The 23,843-nt window shown below is 33.9% G+C and overlaps 2 protein-coding genes across 2 annotated transcripts in view; both read left to right on the forward strand.

Annotated features, from left to right (window-relative positions):
• The window catches only part of sptlc1 (serine palmitoyltransferase, long chain base subunit 1), a 28,348-nt gene extending 23,340 nt beyond the window's left edge, over window positions 1-5,008 (forward strand). The window contains 4 exon segments of the mRNA XM_056467140.1: window positions 394-448; window positions 1,342-1,459; window positions 4,101-4,174; window positions 4,255-5,008. Coding sequence (XP_056323115.1) covers window positions 394-448; window positions 1,342-1,459; window positions 4,101-4,174; window positions 4,255-4,348 — 341 coding nt within the window. The 3' untranslated portion in view covers window positions 4,349-5,008.
• Window positions 5,009-10,267: 5,259 nt separating this feature from the next.
• ror2 (receptor tyrosine kinase-like orphan receptor 2) overlaps window positions 10,268-23,843 on the forward strand; it is a 139,262-nt gene continuing 125,686 nt past the window's right edge. Inside the window, exon 1 of the mRNA XM_056466968.1 lies at window positions 10,268-10,599. Within this exon, the coding sequence (XP_056322943.1) occupies window positions 10,506-10,599 (94 nt within the window). The 5' untranslated portion in view covers window positions 10,268-10,505. The remainder of the gene's footprint in view (window positions 10,600-23,843) is intronic.

Genomic DNA, 23,843 nt, shown 5'->3' on the forward strand with positions numbered 1-23,843 from the left:
TTTCGATAGTCTACAGAACGAACCATTGTTATACAATAACTTGACTAATTACCCTAACCTGCCTAGTTAACCTAATTAACCTAGTTAAGCCTTTAAATGTCACTATAAGCTGTATAGAAGTGTCTTGAAAAATACCTGGTCTAATATTATATAATATTATTTTAATATTATAATATATATATATATATATATATATATATATATATATATATATATATATATATATATATATTATTTTTATCAATTTTCTTTGCTATTCACAAAGCCAAAATGATTACAAAAAAGACAAAATGGGTCTTCCCATCCACAAAATGGATGCCCTAGAGTTAAAGTGTACACATTCATTTTCTTGCAGTAGAGTGTTTTAGGCAAAATTTTCTCTTTCTCTCACAGGAATTTTCAGTGTTCTGCGGGAGAAGTGCAGAAATGTTCACAAAGCACTACAAGGGCAAGTCTACTTTAATATTTTTGTCCATGAAATTAGATGTTTATGGTATAGTTCACCCAAAAGTGAAAATCCTGTCATCCATTACTCTCCTGTTACTTGTTTCAAACCTTTTTGACTTACTTTCTTCAGTTGAACACAAAAGAAGATATTTTGAAGAATGCTGAAAACCGGTAATCATTGATTTCCATAGTGCTTGTTTTTCCTACAATGCAAGTCGATGGTTACAGGTTTTCAGCATTCTTCAAAATATCTTTTTGTTTGTTCAACAAACAAAAGAAACTAATAAATGTTTGGAACCACTTGAGGGAGAGTAAATAGTGCATAAATATTCTTAATTATTTATTTGTTTACTTTTTGACTTAGTCCCTTTAATTAATCTGGGGTCCCCACAGTGGAATGAACTGCCAACTTATCCAGCATTTATTTTACACAGCGGATGCCCTTCCAGCTGCAACCCATCACTGCAATCCATACACACTCATTCACACACATACACTACGGACAATTTAGCCTACCCTATTCACCTATACCACATCTCTTTGGACGATGAGGGGAAACAGGAGCACCTGGAGGAAACCCGCGCGAACGCGGGGAGAACATGCAAACTCCACACAGAAACGCCAACTGACCCAGCCGAGGCTTGAACCAGCGACCTTCTTGCTGTGAGGCGATCGTGCTACCCACTGCCCATATTTAATTCAGTAACATTTAAATAATATTTTGGGTGAAGTATCCCTTTAAGTAATGTAAATTCTGTCATTAAAGTAATACAAATAATGCTTCTCCTGGAGTTTAAGTTTACCCACGAGCAAATATCATCCTTGATCTATGACTACATGTCTGATGTCTTGTGTAGTTTTAATCGCTCAGTATGCTACTGTCATGTATTGCAGGACTGCAGGGCTGAAAGTGGTGGGAGAGTCTTTTGCTCCGGCTCTTCATCTACAGCTGGAAAACAGCACAGGATCCCGAGTGAATGACCTGAAGCTGCTCCGAGCCATTGTCGATTACGTAAGTTAAACAAAGAAATCACAGGCCAATTAGTCAGTGGTCTAATGCTGGATTCACAGCCTGATCTGTTTGACCTAAGCTGATTTGTGAACTTCACTGGACCATTTGCATGTAAAAAATCAATCATTTTATAAAGAGTTCACCCAATTTACTCTAAACATTTATCAATTTCTTTCTTTTGAACACAAAACGAGATATCCCAAAGAATGTCGGAAAGCAGCAGCCATTTACATCCGTAGTAGGGACAAAAAATATGTTAATACTGGTGTTGGACTGTCATGAAACGTTTATAATCATGACATGATGCAATGTGAATGAGATTTTATGCCTGCTTCTAACAACTGTCGATAAGTGTCATTCACTAATTATGTCTTCTTAAATGCAAAAACGACATTGTTTGATATGATAGCTTTACAAATACATCAAAACCTGTTTTTGTCTTCGTCATAAATCGGTCATAAGCATGATTGTCATGAAGCCATTGTAAATGTCAAATTATTAATTAATACTTAATTAATAATTAATACTTATAATAATTAAATGTTATAATAGCATCATTCACATATACATAAACACATACACACACACACATATATATATATATATATATATATATAGAGAGAGAGAGAGAGAGAGAGAGAGAGAGAGAGAGAGAGAGAGAGAGAGAGAGAGAGAGAGAGAGAGAGAGAGAGAGAGAGAGAGAGAATAATAATAATAATAAAAAATAGAAAACTTAACTTTTACCGTACACCACACTGCTTTTAATGCCAACCGCAGCTGTCTTTGACTAAAAGGGAGCTGAATGGAGTCACGACCTAATTAAAAATGCTGGACTCTGCAGTTCTCATTTCATATCAGGTAAGTTCACGCTATGCTGAATCATACACATTACTCGTTTTTGATTGCAGCAATGATTTCAGCAAAAACAGTTAAATATGGTGAATTAAACTGCGGACACTGAAAGATGAGAATGAAATGTAAACATGCAAGTTCACATACCCTATGATTTTTAGCATTATAGAAAAAGTGGACCTTTTAAAGACTAAAGACTTTGATATTATTTTCTGCTGGATACCTGGTCATATGGGATTCATTGGAAATGAACGAACAGATAAAGCAGCTAAGGAAGCCCTACAGTTGGATATAACAGAATGTAAAATTCATGTGTCTGATATTAAACCTGCTTTAAATCTGTATATTAATGAGAAATGGCAAATGGAATGGGATGAATGTAAAAATAACAAATTGTATGAAGTGAAAAGAAAGAAATAATTACCGTTTTGAAAATAGGCATGACCAGGTTGTACATACGAGATGCAGAATCGGACAGTAATCGGACTTGCACATGCATATTTATTGAAAAGGGAAGAAAAACCTGTTTGTGACTTGTGTAAGAATATTGATAAAACATATTTTAATAGAATGTGTATTATTAAATGATGTTAGAGAACGTTTTTATTCAGGGAATATTTGAAGGGAAATGTTTGAAAAGGTGCCTTCTGAAGCAATTTTAGAATATTTATCTTTAATCAAACTAAAAGATTGTATATGACTGTTTTTAGTGTTGTTGCTACTTGTATACTTTTTGTTGTTTTTTTACAATGTACGTTTAAGAAACTGATTTGATTTTATGATTATATATTGTATATTTATTAGTATATGTTTTTTGCCATGAATATAGCCAATGCTGCTGATATGGCATTAAAAGCTAAATAAATAAATAAGTTCACATACCCTGCCAAACAGGTATAATTCACTGTCAAAATGCAGTTGTTTTGCTTGTTGATGATTACCCAGGCCTTGTACAGTTTTGTCTTTTTTCCTTATCTTTGGCTAGGCAGAACCTCGGTTTTTAGCACTACAAAGTTTTGAATCTGGTAACCATGGGACATTATTTCTTGCACATGACCACACAGAAAAAATTGTAGGCATCTAAAGACTAGTAGCCCTTTAACTTCTCTCTTGTAAAATCACTCGGAGTTTCAGTGAGATAGTTATATATTTCGGGCTGGATGCTTGGCCATTTCATCTTATCCATTATCCATTGGGAGCGTGCTATCGCAAATGGACCCGTCAGATGAACGCCACTCACTTTAACGCTAATTTTGCTGAATAACTGTGCTTATCTCTGGGTGACAAGCTTTTAAAATATGCTTGAAGCATTATGTAAATAATTTATAATATGTAATCAATATAATTTATCTCTAATACATCAACAAACTCTGTACCGCATCAGCTGTCATTCCCTTGCTGTAAATGCTAGCGCTCCCGCGCTTTTTTTTTTTTTTTCTGCAACCTCGCTGTGCGCGTATCTTCAATGTTTATAAACTGGTGATTCATCTATAGGTAGTGCAATCTACACAACATTAAGTGCAGTGTGTGGGTGAGGGGGCAGTTTATCATGTTGTGGTTCTGTGACTGCTGGTGTTGGTTGCTGTATGGTTAAAAAAAGTATGACTGTTAAAGTAGCTAGGTTAATTTCAACAAATAGATTATTTTAAATAATCTAATCTAATATTAATCTAATATTTTGGGCTTTTTTTTTTTATGCATTTAGGAGGGTTTTGGACCACTTTTGGGCTAGAAATAGTCAGCTATACCTGGCAACACTGATGCTAAAAAAAATTTATCTCTCCTACAGAGTTTGGACAGACATGTCGCATTAACATTGGCTCGCTACCTGGACAAAGAAGAGCGATTTCTTCCGCCACCAAGGTGATTAGCTGGAAGTCATTTGCTAAAATTGTTGAAACTGTGTAGATCTGTTAATGAAATGTTAAATATTTTGTCCTCAGCATTCGAGTAGTTGTGACCGTCGAACAAACGCAAGAGGAAATTGAGAAGGCAGCGCAGTGCATTCGAGACGCAGCTTTACACGTCCTGAAATGAAGACCAGTCACCTCAACATCCATCACACACACCATAAAGCTTTAAAAGTGTCATCACTGACCGGAGGAAGGAAAGCGAGAGCCTGGCAGGTTCTGTGACCTTTGACCTCAGATAAATACACTCGGATTGTTTGTATTATATTTATGTTTGGTGTACAGAAAATGTGGATTATTTTATTAGTCTTCATTTCACATTGAAATAAATGCAATTGACTCTCGACACTCTTATGTGCAGCATCGAACCCGTTTATGTTCTGTTCAAAGCCTTGAAAAATGATGAAATCTTTACTAATCAATGATAAATATAGCTTTTATATACACAAGTATCTTTTTTGTACACTAGCATTTACATTCCTTTGTAACCTTTGACCAAAGAGATGCTTCTTTACCACATTTCAGAATATTTATGCTTTGAATGTGATTTTGTTTCTTCTTTCTGTCAGGATCCATAAATTAATTATTGTTATAATTTTTTTTGTAATTTTGGACTTTTTGGTAATGAATGCAATGTGAATGTACTCCGCATTTGTCATATTCTTGCACTCATTCGGCGGAGATTTTAAATATGATCTGGTTTCGAATCTGTAATTGTCAAAATGTATGTAAATTTAAAGAATAAAACACATTTCAGTCTTTATATAAATAAATACTAGCATTTGCATTGTTGTATATATATTTAGCATTTGCATACACTCAAAAAAATATATGTTGGCGTTAATTAACTTCCATGTCCATTGTTCCACATTGTAGAGTTAATTAACCTTAAAGAAAGAATACTTATTTTAGTGAACATAAAGGTAATGTAATGTTTAGTTCAATCAACAAAACATTCATATTTTAGCTTTAATCTAGTTCAGGGGTCACCAACCTTTTTGAAACTGATAGCTGCTCATTGGGTACCGATTAATGTGGAGGGTTACCAGTTTGAAACACTTCTCAAATAACAAATTTGCTCAATTTACTTTTAATTATATATTATTAATAATTAATGATATTCATATATGTGAAGATGCTGATCATGTTGAGGATTTCTCACAATAGTTGACAATGATTTGTAGGTAGGAAACAGATAAATATCAATATGCAACACTTTATTTCTAAAAGTCTTGGCAAGTATTTGAATTTTCAAATGATCACTTCTACAATGTTTTTACTAGCCACTAAAAAAATTTTAACAAATCAAATATTACGTTGTTTCATGCTTGTACAGATTTTCAATTGTGTAACATAAATCAACTTTCAGATTTGCTGAAATATTCAACCAATCTACAGCATTTTTAACATAGCAGACACTCTTCTAACCATAGTTGATTACATCCATTCTCGTCTTTATGCACAGTTTTGCCTTTCCATCTGAAATGCCTGGTTTTTCTTACAAACAGAAATGTGTACTGTAGCTCTAAATGAGGCTTCCGTTGCTTTTGGGGGGTTTATCGCGATAAATCACCATTGTTTTGAAACTGCGCATGTGCGGATATTACTCCACCTAATGACCAAAATGTGGTACTGCAGAAGCAACACAACTCCATTTCGTTTAATTTAATTAAGCAAGCTATTTAAATTTGAAAACTTACATTTTCTAATTTTTCCAACACAAATCTTTTGGTTTTAATACACACACATAAGTGAATTGTTTAATTTAAACATAGGTACATTCGTTGAACTAACTAAAGCTATAATAATTTTTTGAGTTTATATTTACATAGACTACCTGACACAATTCTTGTCGCCTATTCAAGTTTTAGGATCAACAAATAATAACTTGACTTGCAGTTGATCATTTGGAATGGGAAGTGGCTTATATGAAAGGCAAAGAGTTCTAGATTACGATTATTTTAGCAAAATAAAAATGATCATGCCTTGATTTTTAATTATTTAATTAGGACAGTAAGGTCTGAATTTGCTTATACAAAAGTCATGTGAATTAACAGAAATAATGTACAGTATAGAATATAAAGTCATAGTGCAGTGAAAACAGAATTAATATTGTGTATGACTCCATGAGCTTGGAGGACTGCATCCATACATCTCTGCAATGACTCAAATCACTCATTAATAAAGTCATCTGGAATGGCAAAGAAAGCGTTCTTGCAGGACTCCCAGAGTTCATCAAGATTCTTTGGATTCATCTTCAATGCCTCCTTCATCTTACCCCAGACATGCTTAATAATGTTCAAGTCTGGTGACTGGGCTGGCCAATCCTGGAGCATCTTCACCTTCTTTGCTTTCAGGAACTTTGATGTGGAGGCTGAAGTATGAGAAGCGCTATCCTGCTGAAGAATTTGCCCTCTCCTGATTTGTAAGGTAATCTTGATACCTCAGGCTGTTGATGTTGTCATTTACTCTGCAGATCTCTCATACGCCCTCATACTGAATGTAACCCCAAACCATGATTTTTCCTTTACCAAATTTGACTGATTTCTATGAGAATCTTGAGTCAATGTGGGTCCCAATAGGTCTTCTGCAGTATTTGTGATGATTGGGATTCAGTTCAACAGATGATTCATCTGAAAAATCTACCTTCTGCCACTTTTCCAAATGATCAACTAGAAGTCAAGTTATTATTTGTTGCTCTTACAACTGGGACTGACGACAAGACTTTTGTCAGGTCCTGTGTACTGTATCATGATGAGGTTACCCTTTTTGCTGTTTGTGTCAAACCTGTTTTATATTTAGATATGTTCTGTGTAATGCTTTAAATCACTTTTTATAAAAGTCAAAAATAATTTTCATCATTCAACATAAAAGATATATTTAAATAATAATCAAATAACATTATTCTTACATGTACATAAAATGTACAAAAGAATAAATGATCATATACATTTCAGTATATTTTACATTTATAGAATTTTTAAGGATAGTGGAAAAATATAAAGTTTGAAATTTTAATATATTTTCAATGTCATCAAATGATTTTTGTCATAAATATACCTGACAAGATTTTTTGGGCAATAAACTATTGTTACAGTGAATGACATAGTAGTGGGGTGTCTTCTGTTAGATTGGTAAGATTATATTTATGAATTACTTTACTAAGGAAAAAGGCCTTTCTAACCTTCACCAAGTCTGCGTTTATTTAACCAAAAATCCTGCAAAAACTTTAATATTTTAAAATATTATGACATTTTTAAATATGTTCTACTGGAAAATGATACAATCATTTTCTTTTCGGCTTAGTCCTTTTATTAATCTGGGATAGCCACAGCGGAATGAACCGCCAACTTATCCAGCATATGTTTTATGCAGCGGATGCCCTTCCAGCTGCAACCCATCACTGGGAAATATCAATACACACTCATTCACACTCATACACTACGGACAATTTTAGCTTACCCAATTCACCAGTACCGCATGTCTTTGGACTTGTGGGGAAACTGGAGCACCTGGAGGAAACCCACGAGAACGCGGAGAGAACATGCAAACTCCACACAGAAATGCCAACTGACCCAGCAGAGGCTCAAACCAGTGATCTTCTTGCTGTGAGGCGACAGCACTACCTGCTGTGCCACCGCGACGGCCCTGGAACATAAAAAATTTTATTTATTCCTGAGAAAAAATTTTCAGCATCACACGAATCTTAATAATCATACAATGTCTATAAAAGTGAATTATTAACAAAATCTGGCTCTGTGGTGTACAATTCACTGTTTATAGATAATCATTTTTACTAAGTTAAAAATTTTAAATTAAGGATACTTAAAATTTTATCGCTGATTTTTATATGGTAGATGTGAAATAGCTTTTATATCAATAAAATTAACATATTTCCAGATGAAGCAACTTAGGATTTTTATAGTATTTTCAATTGATTTGTTGATTATTGACAAGCACCTTAAAACCATGTCAATGTTAATAAAAATTAAATATCTCAAACATTTGAGGAATACTTATTTCTTCATTTCTTAATCATCAGTTTATAGCATTGCATCAATTTATTTATATATGAGCAATTCCATGCAAATGCCAACCTTGCCATGAAAAAATTTAGTTTTCGCCAAAGTAGCGAAACCGTTTCTGCGTTTTTTGTGTAGGTTTGTATTTTACAGTGCTTTAAAAAAACTCAAAAATGACTTTGTCAATGTTTTCAAAGAATTATATTTGATTTACAAAAGTCCCACAAGTGGCAATTTCACATCCGTCACATCCATAACAGAGAGACATCACATCCATAACAAAGCTTTTTCCTTATAAATGCAAAAATGTGAAATGAAATGAAACCAATAATGTTAGCTCTATAGAGAGTCAACTCTTATCCTTTTGATTAGTATTGTTTCTTTTGGGTTGTGCAGTTTAATTCACAGAATCTTTGCAAAGTATGTTGTAAACTGTAAACTTGCTAACTTTTTTTTCGTCACGTCCATAAAGAATGTTTATTTTACTCATTTAAAATATAAAAAATGTTTACAGATAGATATTTTTTCTGTTCCCACTACTGTGGTTAGTTGTTTTGGAAAATATAAAGAGATGTTTCAATATAATGTAAACATATGCTTCCTCTGTCAATTTATGTTTTGAGATTTTACTGCAAATGTCTTGTCTATAACGCTGGAATTGCTCATATGCATTTGATGTTAGTCTAATAATATTATTATAAATATCAAACTGCAGATTTTTGTTTAGTTTTGGCCTCTGAATAAATCTGAGGTGATTTTCTTCTTCTAATCACTTTTTTACAGTGTATGGTTATATATAAACTATACACTGTAAAAAGTGATTAGTTACTTAAAGCGAGTAAACCAACTGCCTTTAAAGCAACAAGTATAATAATAATGTAATAAAAATTACATACACAACTTACAGTATATAAAAATAATGTAAGTAAACCCATTGTAACTTACTAACTGTTAAGTTTATTTAATTTTTATGATTATAATAATTCTAGCTACTTACTTTTTTTAAAATAAAAGAAAACTAATCACTTTTTCCAATACACCTTTATTATATTAGTTTTTTTTCTCAGCTTTTCTCTATATAGCAAAATGACAGTAACTAAAATAAATCTGCACTTCCAGACTCCTGCTCATACGTGCGTCTTGTAAGTGTAGATATTATAGACTTAATGATGCACCAAATATGTAATATTGTGATAATTACAGTAATTATTTGAAAACAGACGTGGTAAAACAGTCTGTAAAAAGGGATTAGTTGACTTTTAAAAAGAGAGTTCAATTAGCATAATGATAAAAATTAAGTCAACATAACAGTTACAAGTTACAATGGATATACTTACACTATTTTTGTAAAGTCAACGTGCTGCTTTTGAGGCAATTGGTTTACTTGCTTTAATCACTTTTTACAGTGTAGGTAATTTCTAGTCAGTGAACTAAAAACAAATTTTTCGCCAGAATTTAAAGTGATTTAAAGATTAACCTTACGAATCAGAACAAAACATAACATCTTTTACTATCAATTTTGATCAATTTAACATGTCCAGACAGATTAAACCTACCTTTTTCAAGCGTCTCTTCCCCAGTAGGTGTCGTGTTTTTTCAAGAATATCAAAAATTTTGAGTTACTAAACCTACTATGGTAAGTAACTCACGTTAACTTTCGTGTAGTGTTTTGACACGTGACCTCATTAATATTCATGACCCAATCAACGTTTGCCCTAAGCTTAGTTTAGCCGGTGTCCTGCAAAGTTTAGTTCCAACCCCAATCAGACACACCTGGGCTAGCTAATCAAGCTCTTATAGGATTTCTAGAAACATCCTCGCAGGTGAGTCGAGGCAAGTTGGAGCTAAAATCTGATGGACACGGACCGAGTTTGGACACTCCTAGCTAATTGAATGTAAAATTACTTCATTACATATTCATGAGCTCAGCCTTCGTCGTAGTAGGATTCGCAAATTCGTTTCCCTCCCTTGGGATGGATCCTTCCTACGTCACGAGGAGTTGGAGTTACTTGCTCACTTTTCCTATTAGGATACGTTTGGGAACACTTGAACGGGATCAACGGCGGTCGACGAACACCTTTACGGCTGAGCGGGATGAAACGCGTTTTTGTTTTGCAAACGAACCACCAAAAAGAGTTTCATTCAGTGCACACTTGAGACTTTGGGGGAAGCGCGTTTCGTCCGCACGCACACACTCAGTTATCACTCGTGGAGAGTTTGGAAGTTGTTACACTGATTCCCAAATCCAGCTGCATCAGAGGAATGTTCCCTGTAAGGATGTATCATATATTGAGGATTACAACTGGAGCTCATCTGGTGGCCACGCTCATCTTTTTTGCAACGTTTGCATATGCAGGTAAGGATTTTACACCTACTTGTGATTATCTGAGCTTTCTTTAAACGCATTTAAACGTGTTTGGTTGTTTTATGTTTGCAGAAATAACTTAAAGCTTTATATAGACCTATATTTTTGGAAATAAATGAATGTATTTGAATTCAGGTTAAAATATTTTAACTTTTGTTTATTATTGTTTGAAAATATGAGAGGATTTATTATGATGGGTAGCCTAAATATGAACCTAGAAATTTTGTTTTCTAGTTCAGTGTTTTTGAAACAGGGTTTAATGTCGTACACAGAAATATTTCACACGACTGAGGTAAAATTAGTTTTGTATTCACACATTTGGAGTTTCTTTTTAATAGTACAAAAATAGTGAAATCATATTAGCAGCCAATGACAATCAAAGTACAACATTGTTTACATTCAAATAAATAGTGCTAATGTTGTTTTCAAGTCATAGCCTACTTAATTTACATTTGATTTTAGTCTGAATATTCAAAGAACCACCATAAACAATATAGGGAGCATGCCACTGAACAAATGTGGGGATATAAAACGAACTTTACCTCAATTTTCACACTGATGTGCACATTGAAACCAAAATGGAAACTGTTTGTTTATTAAAGATTTTAAGACCAACAAGATTTAAGAGATTTATAAAGTTAAAGTCATCTTTTAAAATGTGTTTTTGAAAATATGAGCGGATTCATTATCATACACCTATAATATGACTATAAGCCTTCACTCTCTGGTGTTCAATCTAAAATGTTTCTGTTTTTTTTTTTCTTCCAGCCAAGTGTAGTTTAAAGAAGATTTCTCATTTATTTCACCACAGATCTAAGTTAAATAAAGTTAAAGTTCATTTTTCTTTTTTGTCTGTCTTTTTGAAATTGTGAGCGTTTATACAGGGCCTAAAAATGAGTGTTCACATTGATGCTCACATTATAACAGAAGTGGAAAATGGTTCAATTTTTTCTTCAATAAGCTTTGTGTTTAAACTTCATTTGGGTAAATATTTATTTATTTTGAGAACGGGGAAGTGTTTCATCTAAATATGAATATTAAACGTTTACACTGGTGTTCACACTGCAACAGAAGTGGATTCAGTTTATTTGATCTGTTCTCATTGAGGTAAAGTTGGATTTATATTTACAAATTTGGACTTTCTCCTTAAAGGGGTGGTCCACTACAATATTATGTTTTAAACTTTAGTTGATGTGCAATGTAGATGTGTGAACATAACATCTCTGAATTTAAGACGCTCAAAGTTTAATGCAAAGGGAGACATTAGCTTTTACAAAGTTAGCTTAGCAAAGCCTAAAGCGAACAAAGTTTGGTGACTACAAAAAAAATATATCCGGGTTAATGATGTCATAAACCCTTCAGGTTACGCGCATACACCCTGTGGAGCAATGGGGCGTGGCCAGAGGCACTGTTATATGTTATAAGCGTTTTTATAACAGGGACGCTTGGTGATGTGAAGCTGATCTGCGAATTACAGCACATTATGTTAGCTGACCAATCAGAGCCTCCTGAGGGCGGGTCTTCAGAGGAAATGGAAAATATGACAGTCATTTTCATGTTAGCTGAGTAGCTGTATTTAATCAAAGTAAGATTTATGAAAAGTAACATCATTTTCTACAAATAAAGCATGAGCAACATTGCAACCCATAAACACAACCAAGCCTTAAAAATACACTGTTGACCACCCCTTTAATAATATAATTTTACAAAAATATTATTAGCAGATTCTAAATAGTGAAATCATATTATATAAAAAGATTTATAAAGTTAAAGTCATCTTTTCTTTTAAAATGTGTTTTTGCAAATGTGAGAGGATTCATTATCACACTTATAATAGGACTATAAGCCTTCACTCTCCGATGTTCAGTCTAAAAGTTTTCTGTTTTTTTTTTTCTTACAATAAGTTGTTTAAACAAGATTTTGTGTTAATTCAGTCACAGATCATTTTAATTTGTCAAAGTTCATTTTTATTTTGAGTTCAGTCTTTTTGAAATGGTGAAAGCGTTTATACGTGGCCTAAAAATAAACGTTCACATTGATGTTCACATTATAACTAGGCATGGGTGGGTATAAGATTCTGATGGTATGATAACCTTGGATGAAAATATCATGGTATCACGGTATTATGATTACTGCTCTAAAATATATATATTTTAAATGTCTGGATAAAAAGCAAAAACTTTTTCCCTTTTAAGCACAATATATTTTATTTTAAGCAACATTTGAAATATTTTGTAACAGTAAGCATGTCAGGCTAATTAATTCAAATGAATTATTGACTTCTGCTGTCTTCATTTGTTTCAAAGACTGATTTTTTTTACAATTTAAAATGGCATCTTTGGATATCTTTTCTGCTGGAGATACTGTTTTCCTAAAAAAACAAAAAAAAAGTAAATAAAAAAAAATCTTACACATGCCTTGGGAATGGTATTGCAGGAAATTTTGACGGTTTTAAAACCTTGACTTTTCCGAACCGCGGTATACCTTGAAAATGGTTATCGTCCCATGCCTAATTATAACAGAAGTGGAAAGTTTTATTTCAAGAACAAGGACGTGTTTCACCTAAATATGAATCTTAACGTTCACTTCAAAATTTTCACATTGTTTTTGTGTAGTTTAAACACCATATTGCTTTTAATTCATCTAAAAAAGATGTTTAAAAACTAGGTTAACGTGCATTGTGATTTCTAGTTCAGTGTTTCTAAAACCGTGTGAGGGTTTAGTGTCATACATCACAGAAATATTTCAGATATATAAGATATATAAAATATGAGATATATAATAATAATATTTAAGATATGTAATATATAAGAATGGAAAGGTTTTTGCTTCCCACGGTTTTTAAAAGAGATTTAAATATCAAGTTCAAGTAATTTTTTCAAAAATGTGAAAATTAAGTATCATACACCTAAATATGTGTAATGTTTCTATTTCTTTGTTCTAACAAGTGTAGTTTAAACAAGATTTCTTGATAATTCAGTCACAGATCATTTTAATTTAAGTTAAAGTACTTTTTTTCTTTTCTTCTCAGTTCAATGAAATGGTGAGAGTGTTTTATACATCCCCTAAAAATGAGCGTTCACATTGATGTTCACATTGTAAGAGAAATGGAAAATGTTTCTCCTTTTCAGTAAGCTTTTTGTGTTTAAATGTCATTCAGGTAAAGTTTTATTTATTACTAGAACAAGGACGTGTTTCAGCTAAATACGAATATAAAAGTTCATACTGGTGTTCACACTGCAACAGAAGTGGATTCAGTTCATCTGATCAGTTCTCTTGATCAGATCAGTGTGATTTATATTCACACATTCAGGCTTTCTTCTTAAAGTTATATATTTCAGAGAAGTATGCTTTTGCAAATTCTAAATAGTGAAATCAAATTAGCAGCCGATGACTAAAGTTATCAAAGTACGACATTGTTTAGTCAAATAAATAGGGCTAATGTGGTTTTCAAGTCATACTTGCATGTAATTTCAGACCGAATATTTAAAGTACCATGGTAAACAATATAGGGAGTGTGTTATCATTGAATGTGTGAATGAAAAACACAACTTTATGACAGTTCAGTTCTCTAAATGTAAAAGCTACACCGTGATCTTTTGCATCTACATTTACCAGCTTTGTTTGTTTGTTGATAATTAGATGCATATTTTTAGAGTGATTTCTAGCTAAATCATTTCCCTCCCGGCAGGGGACTATAGGAGGGTGACAGATGTTGAAATTTCCTGTTTTGAATTTGCTTTTTTTTTGCCATTTGTTATGAGGATTAAAGGGGGATGGGGCTAAAACGGTGACTCTCCAACAAACTTTATCACCCACTGTTAAAGCTTTAGGCACTTGAGATTATGGGCCCGTCTGCTGTGGCGGAAGAGTTGAGCTCATCGTTTAGGTGTCCATGGATGAACGTCACATGACTCATTCTTGCTTATTGGTCAGAGTTTTTTTGGTGCAGCACGCACATGTTTGAGCACAACTAAATGTTTTACGCTCAAAACATTATTTTTGCTGCTTGTTTAAACTACTTATTTAAAATGAGCTGAAACAACACAATTCTTGAGATTTTCTGGCGATAACTTAATTGTTATGTTCAATCCACTTCAATTTGTTAAGTTAACTTAAACATTAACTTAATGTGTAGAGCACTGCATTTTTTACAATGTACCTTGAACTTGAATACCCTGTTGATTGTTGGGGGCTTTACACAAAATGTGGTGTTATTTTGCATTTTTAAAAGGCAAAACACAGGAGAGTCAATTGGAAAAATCACAGCTTTTACAAATATTAACAATTGACATTTTTCAACTCTTTTTCTTATTTACCTATCATTTTCAACTCCGATCAAAGTCTTTTTTAATTTTATTTCATGGATGTTTATTTACTTGACACTGGCATTTTTGGGGCCTGAATACAGGGGGACTTTTGAAAAGGGTTTTAAGTACAGGATTTTGAATACACTCTCATCGTAAACCATAAAAAATGGATTTTGAGGAAGTGGTGACATCATCATATGCATGTGTTTGCTCTTTACTTGAGTGCAAGAATTTGACAACCAAAACAACAGTGGTGGACTGCATGTGTCCAGACACAGTGTTTCTTTACAAAGTGATATAACAGCAAACTACGTTTTTTTTTTTTTTTTTTTTTTCCATGTGTGGCTGAAATGGCATCCGCCGCATAAAAGAGATGCTACAGTAATTGGCGGTTCATTCTGCTGTGGCGACCCCTGATAAATCGGGGTCTGAGGGACTTTTTTTGACAGTCAAAATTATGAGCTGCATTGTCTGCCATTACGAAACTAGGAAGAGTCAGGATAATGTAAGTCTAGTTGTGTTTGTTTGAAAGAAGAAAGGCATAAACCTAAACATGGCTTGACGAACAAATTATAGGATAGTTTTTCGTTTTCATTGGGTGAACTATTCCTTCATGATTTGCTGAATGGTGCACTGTTGCTAGCATGTTACTACAACTGCCCCTTTACAGTAACTTACTACTGTATTACAATAGTAGGGTCCTACTGCAATTTCATGTTACTGTAAAATATCCTTTTCATGGTAATTCCCTTTAGCACCTTTTAATTTTTCAGTATGAAAAATTTTTTCAGTACTTTTACTTTTATTTCTTTACATTTTACATTAGAGGTACAAAACCTTTATTTTTAGTATTCACTATTGAATTGAATAAATTCCAAACAAGTGGCTAATTTTTCATTAACTGTCTCTTTCTGTCTTCACCTACAGTAGCAGTACTTGACTAATTTGATTACAGTAGAATACTGTAAATTCCTAATGAGCAGTAAATTACTGTGAAAGTTTTAAAATGACCTACAATGCAGTGCACATTACAGTAGTGATCTGTTTAGAAATTCTAACAGTTAAGATAAATTTGGACGTTTATGTTTTATATAAAATATCCATGTGATGATATAGTGATTAAACATTCTTCATTGTATACTATATGTTACTTGTTTTGTGAGAATATACAATTTTATATGGGTGATTTTGGAATCGTGGCTACATTTAGAGTTCTGAATATCAATATTTCAAGCTGTCTCTAAAACATAATTTTTGAATGTGTATTTACGGTCATTTTGTCTCGAAAATACATTTAAATATCAACTTAAAGACTCCCTCTGCATTTCTGACTGTCTCCACCTCCTGAATCACACATTCATCTATTGTCTCAATTATTAAGTCTGATTTTCATTTTTTTAGTGTGTTTAATTCACTAGGTTAAATGAACATTTTTATGATGAAATTAAACATTTGTTGTCTATCATTCCAGTAATGGGATAAGTGTCAACACCTTTACTTACTACTGTACACTAGGGCTGAACGATATTGGAAAAATTGAACATTGCGATTATTTGTTTTATTTAGCGATTTATATTGCGATTTATAAATATAATTTCACCAGATGAATTATTATCTCTATTTGGAAAGAATTTATAATGTTATATCGATTGGGATGATTCTGCAGTGGGAGTGCATCTCCATAAAATAAATGAATAATATTGACACATTTTCATTGTGGTCTGTGCTATTTGCAGTGCATTTCTGCATTTGCATGTGTTGGGAGTATTTTCATGCATAACAGTCTATAAATACAATCAAGAAAAAGATACAAATGAAAATGTGTTTTATCGTTTTCCGAGTCTAACTGTATTCAACTACAGTAACTGAATGATAAAAACAAAATTAATTCAATAAATTTAATCATTGTTAAAATCACAAGTGGTACAATTTCTTATACCTGAATGCTTTTAAGGTCATTCTACAATCACAGGCATGAAAAAACACATGCAAATGATCAATTATAATACAAACTCAACATTGCATATATCCTGTGATGTGTCTTTTGCGAAGGATCACATTGTGATACTGATGCTGAAACAACATATTGTGCAGCTCTACTACAAGCGAATGAATACAATGATGAATCTGATACTTTCAACTGTCATGTGTCTGCTTTAGGCCCTGTTTACACGAATACACCTTAGTTTTAAAATGTTATATAATCTGTTTTATGTTCAGTCCACTTTATTTTTATTTACTTTATTTCATTTTATAAAGACAATTAAGTTGGGACAACAAAAAGGAATTTATTTCTAGATTTTTTTATTATATAGTAAATAAATCACTTTATGTGATTGTGAGAATATCTCATGATAAATTTAGAGAGAATGTGCATGCTAATTCTTTTTAAAAGAATATTTCACCCAAAAAACTAAAGTTCATCATTTTTTCAGTCCTGTTTGAATTTATTTCTTTTCAACATAAAAAGAAGATATTTTGAAGAATGTTGGAAATAATTAGCCATTGACTTCCATAGTGTTCTGTGCATGTCAATGGCTGCTACATTCCAACATTCTACAAAATATCTTCTTTCATGTTCTACAGAAAATATTTGTAACCACTTTATAGTGAGTAAATTATTTCATTGGTTAAACTAAACTCCGTTTTCACCATGCTCCTGCCTCTCATTGCTCACTTTTCAGGCAGGATGGGGGTTGTGTGTTTCTGTCCGCAGGAGGTTCACCTCTTTTGGCTCACACACTTTCAACCATCAAATAGGTGTTGGGGATGTTCAACAAGCCCATTGACATGCTAATTGATTCACTTGCTAATAAGAGCCCCTGAACCCACAGACAAGCGAATCAGCATGAAACAATGCAGGATCTGGACTGAAGAGTGGGCTTGTGTTTTTAAACGGTCGAGGCTTTATTTTCTGACCCCTTTGCTGTAATGCCTCCTGCTTTGAGCTTAACGCCTGGGCCTTTGAGCCATTTGCATATTTACACTTTTGAGTCTTTGGAAGTTAATGCTGAATGAATGTGTTAATCATTAAAAAACAAAAGGGGTTGGTGTAAGGCTGGGCTTTCCATCAAGGGTTTAGAAGTATTTGATGCCTCAGGCCACCCTCAGATATGCCATGATCTCATTTAAAGGGACACTCTTGCTTTGTTAAATAATAAGACATGAGATTGTGCTGGAATGATTGAATAGGGCCTACAAACTATTATTGAAAAATTGGATTTTCAGCAGGAGGGAGGATAAATGAAATATTTAAATTAATTAAATGTTTTTTATTTTAATAATTTAATTTGTTTGTATTTGTTTGTATGGAGGAAACCCACGCGAACGCAGGGAGAACATGCAAACTCCACACAGAAACGCCAACTGACCCATATATATATGGGTCAGTTGGCGTTTCTGTGTGGAGTTTGCATGTTCTCCCTGCGTTCGCGTGGGTTTCCTCCGGGTGCTCCGATTTTCCCCACAGTCCAAAGACATGCGATACATGTGAATTGGGTGGGCTAAATTGTCCGTAGTGTATGAGTGTGTGATTAAGTGTGTATGTGTTTCCCAGTGATGGGTCGCAGCTGGAAGGGCATCCGCTGCATAAAACAAATGCTGGATAAGCTGGCGGTTCATTCCGCTGTGGCGACCCCAGATTAATGAAGGGATTAAGCCGAAAAGAAAATGAATGAATGATAAACCTGCAGAAACTCTTAGTTAGGTCAGTGGGTTTACTGACTTTTTTTTTATATAAATCAACTTCTTGCTTTTAAGGCAAAAGGTTTACTCATTTTTTTAAAGTAAGGTAACTAATCACTTTTTACAGTGTACTTAATTATTGGGTAACATGCTTAATTGTTCACCAACAAAAAGTCCAACAAAGCATTAATGTTATTTTTAGTGGGGTTAAATATAACCTTAACTTGTTTCCATCCTCCCTAGTGTGGTTTATCTTTGATAAGGTACATCTGTAGAGTCCATAAAAAAGTCCAAGCTGAAAGAAAGCAGGTTTCCCAGCGGAAAGACAGCCGCTTCTCCTTGATTCTTAAAACAAAGAGAAACGTGCTCTGTTGTCCTGTTTTACGGCACTCTTGTCAACCCCCATCGGCAGCGCTGCTATTGAGCTGTGAAATGAGCTGGATGGAAATGAGCGGGACGTAGTTGTGGTGTTACTCAGAGTTCAGTCTGTTAATCCAGAGTTAACCAGGGCAAGAGCAAAATCTTCAAAGCGCCTGTCATTAAAGCAACGCGGTTAGGCAGCTGATCCTTTAATACTTTTGGAAACAGCCAATTTAGCCATGGGAAAGACTTCTTCAGTTCGTAGGCGAAGAGATATTTACTGTATGTTTTTGATTGTGGTCATTTAGGGTTCTGCAGCACATCTGTAAACCTTGACCCAATGCTCATCGGCGATATGGCTAAAAATCTCATATCACAATGTAAATATTCCAGATATAGTAACTTTTCTGTAAATCAAATAAACTTATTGTTTATCTATATATATATATATATATATATATATATATATATATATATATATATATATATATATATATATATATATATATATATATATATATATATATATATATATATATATATATAGTTTAGGTAGATATTATACTGTATGTTTTGATGATGGTCAGTAGGGTTCTGCACATCTGTAAACCATATAAAATACACAGAGCTTGTAGGCGATACGGCTAAAATCTCATATCACAATGTAAGTAATCTCTATAGTAACTTTTCTGTAAATTCAATCAGTTTATAGTTTTGTATAATGAATTGAATTGAATTTTTATTTGACAGATTTTAGACAAGCTGTACAAAAATATAAGTATCCCATACATTTTGAAATAATAACTGTCGAGGATAAAAACATTGTTTCCATTGTGGTCTTCACTGTTACCGAAAACAAAGTGTGGCTTCAAAATACAGTTGATGCATAAAATAAACAGGACCTCCACATTTTAAAACAGGAACAAAATTATTCACAAATACATTTATTACTTCATTCATTCGTTTTCTTTTTGGCTTATTTCCTCTATTAATCAGGGGTCGCCACAGTGTAATGAATCGCCAACTTATCCAGCACGTTTTACGCAGCGGATGCCCTTCCAGCTGTAACCCTATTTACAATACAATAACATATAAAAATAAGACATCATCATCCACCATGCAAACTAATTATCCTCATCAAACAACCATCTTTTGATCGCTTTTTTTGAACCTCCTTAAGTCTTTTATTTCCTTGATTGATTTTGGTAATTTGTTCAACATGATTGCAATTGAATATAAAAACATATTTTTCCCCACTAGACTTCTAACTTTAAATAAACAAATATTAAAATCCCAACCCTTAGTACTGTATGAATGCTGTTTCCTCACCATTTGAAAATAGTTCACCAAATAACTAGGAACCACGTTATTAAACATTTTACGTACCATTCCCAGTTGAAAAAACATACTCTTTTACTAACAGTTAACATCCCTAATTCTTAATTAATATTCTTTATTGACCACACGTGAAGAACTATTTCTGTTTTACATTTTTAACTATATACTCATTCTAGGGCTGCAGAATATATCGTTTTAGCATCGATATTGCAATGTGTGTGCATAATCGCAATAATATGCAACACTAAATTGGGATTATAGTTGATCAACAATTGAGAATACCTGAGATTTGTGGAGTCGTTGCAAAGTATAACCATAGCAGAGTGAAACTTGATCATTTGCATGCGTTTTAAAGGGATTTCAAGACAGTTTTGAGCATCCAGGCACAATAATGTTAAACATTTGTAACTTTATGAAAGAATAATTTTAAGTAAAGGTTTATTTATATTGCACCTTTCATCAATATTAAGTCACAAAGTGGTTTACAATTAAAAAAAAGAACAGAAAACAGAAAAAAAACAAGAAAACAGGCAAAAGAAAAGTGCAGGCCCTGTGAATGCGGGCCGTCGGGGCAGATGGGAGAGGGGACAAGCATGCTTCGGCCTGGTTCAAGGCTTTTGCACATAGTGTGAGTATGCCCTTAGGTATATAATCTCTTATAAATCTAAAGACACAAACTTGCACTGACATATTTTTGCCTTCATAACTTGAATTAGAGACTCATTCTTTCTGCATGCATCACACAGTCAATACTTTTGGATTCTCAAGATGTTATTTGTTTGCTTCCCCCGCATACTTGGATTAAAGACCGAAGTATCGATAAGCTCTGACGTTAACGGTTCTGCTATCGGTACTGGAGAATTATTGCTGAATAAACATTACTTACAGTAGCATAATTTAACTGACCAACCTTTTCTACTTTGTAATATTTGATATTCGTCTGCACAGTTGGCAATCTCACACGAGAAATGCAAGTGTTTCCGGGGAGCGCGTCAAGTATAAAAGGATTCACAGTTTTTGGCTGTGGCACAGACTTGTGTGCACACACAGCTCATAAGCTTGTGTTACACTCTGTAAACAGCGGTGAGTTTGGTGAACTGATGACCTTCATGGCCAATCACAGTCATTTCTGATTAGCACATGAACACAATGGCAAATCGGCGCTGTTTAAGAACGCGCTCAACAGCGCTTAAATGTTAGCCGAAATGGACGTTTTTAAAATCCAGTATGGTTGGTACCATATTCTGTATCGCGACAATCCTAATTCATTTATGCTTGTAATTTGTTTACTATACATAATAATAAATACACTCCCTACAAAAGTATCACAATGCAAAGTGATGAATTCTTTCCTAATTATTTAAATCACCTTGAGAAATTACATTAATTATAGCAATTTTTATGGTTGAGAAACAAATTATTGCAATGCCAGTTTTTTCCAATATCATGCAGACCTAAATTGTGTCGATCCAGCTCAATTTAAAAAAGGTAGTTTGAACAAGCAGCAAAAATATTGGGCTACCCAAAGGTCATTCTGAGAAGTTAGAGAGGATCCAAAAGCGATGCTGTTGGATAATAGGTATTCCGACATCAACTTTTCCAACACTGAGTGAAAGGCATGAGGAAGTCACCAAACGTACCCCCACTAAGATACTCAATGACAGTTTATCACCACTGCATTGTTTCCTGCCTAAAGCTCCAGTGTCATCCTACCTTCTTCGGTGACGCAAGACATTTGCTATACTCCGGAGTAAAACTAAATGTCATGAACTTTCCTTCATTCCTCGTGCTCTAAAATTGTTGTATAGAAAACTTTAATTTATAGTGTTTGATGTTTTTAATAGTTGTTTTTACTTTGTTTATCATGTTATATAGTAGTATTTTTATTAGTCAAATAGTGATTTGAGTGTGTTTCAGGGAATTGTATTGTAATAGGGTGTATGCGGAGCTAGTGTTTCTCACCATACTGACAAACTTCCAGTAAACGTTTTTTTTTTTCCATTTTTATACGGTTCTTTTTACAGCATCGATGTTGTAATGTGATTAAAATACAATCAGTTAAATGTTGGCATTCATTTAGTTGTTCAAGCGTAAGATAAGACAAAGAGCCGTTTACTCGCACGGGCCGGTCAGAATCAGCACGCTAGCGCAGAAGCTCCATTTGAATATACTGTGGTAAAAAAAAGTTCATATTTTAAAGGCATGGCGGCGAAAAATGTAATGTATTGCAGTGCTTCTTGTACAATCTGAGACCCACTTTATATCGGATATCACTCAGCCAGTGGAGATTGCTGATTTTTAAAGAAAACAGACCTTAAACGTGCCAATTTTGCAATTGCATACAGTTTACCAGAAGCTCTTGACCCAGGTTACTTACAAATCAAAAGTCCTTTAGCATACTTCGGCAAATACCCTATACCCGGTCCTGTCAAATTTTTAAAGGGCCACGAAACCCCCCTGTCTCAGCAGGGTGTTTTCACACCTCTCGTTTGGAAAAAGTCAGGAAAGTGGGTGTGTCTAACTCTGTTTAGGTGGGAGTGTCAGGGGAGGGAAAGAGGGAAGGTTTTGCATAAAAATGGGAGTTTCCATTTGGGCACATGCTGATTTTCACAGAGGCATAACAAACACACAGTGACTGTGTTTACATGGACATCAGTTATCAAATTATTTGCCGAATTATTATTTTGTTGACTTTAACTGCAGTTTGGCACTTTCCCATTCATTCAGGAACATTTCATGCATCCCCCATGACAAACGAGATATTGGATGTGAAGAACTGCTGGAGGAGTGTAGCTTTAATTCCATGGCGAATGGAAGAAAAAAAAAAATCTCTGCTTTTTTCTATAACTTAGATGCACTCTGTAAGTAGCGTCGGAAAGCCTCGTGTGTTTAGACTACCCTGTCACAAAATTCAGCGAAAATCTTAAACGACTGTAATAGTTTGATTAAGGTGTTTACATGTTTACACTCGGAGAGCAGCATTTATAGCGGATCTTTCAGTCCATAATATTGTAGTGATATTAACATACTGTAAACTTGTAACTAAATCATTTTGACTAAGGTATGTCTTTAAACACTGAAAGAGTACTGCTGACGACACAAACTTACTTTGCCTCTGAATAAACAAACAAAGACCACAGATCGATCATTTAGCAAATCTGTAGAGACAGGACAATCAACACCAACTGGAGCCGCGTCCTTTTTAAAAGGAGACGAGCGACAAATCCAGATTTCACTATTTCCAGATGCGAAAAGCTCTCAGGTAAAAAATGTTCCTTACAAACGCGTTTCTGTCGTGTGCACTGTAGTCACTGTAGACACGTGAGTCCGACTGCACTCTTATAGCGGGAAATGAAAACAAAACCTTCGTTGCAGCACATTTATTAACAAAACACTGGCGACCCAAACAATTCTTGTTCTTCCACTTGTTTTGGCAACACAACGTGGCGTCTCTCTGCTGTCTCATTGTTGCACATCATTCACAATAGAGCGCGGTGATTGGTTCGAACCAAGTCTTTCTCATGAATTACTCCTGCACTCCTA

This window comes from Danio aesculapii, chromosome 10 (assembly GCF_903798145.1).
Source record: "Danio aesculapii chromosome 10, fDanAes4.1, whole genome shotgun sequence".
Lineage (NCBI taxonomy): Eukaryota > Metazoa > Chordata > Actinopteri > Cypriniformes > Danionidae > Danio > Danio aesculapii.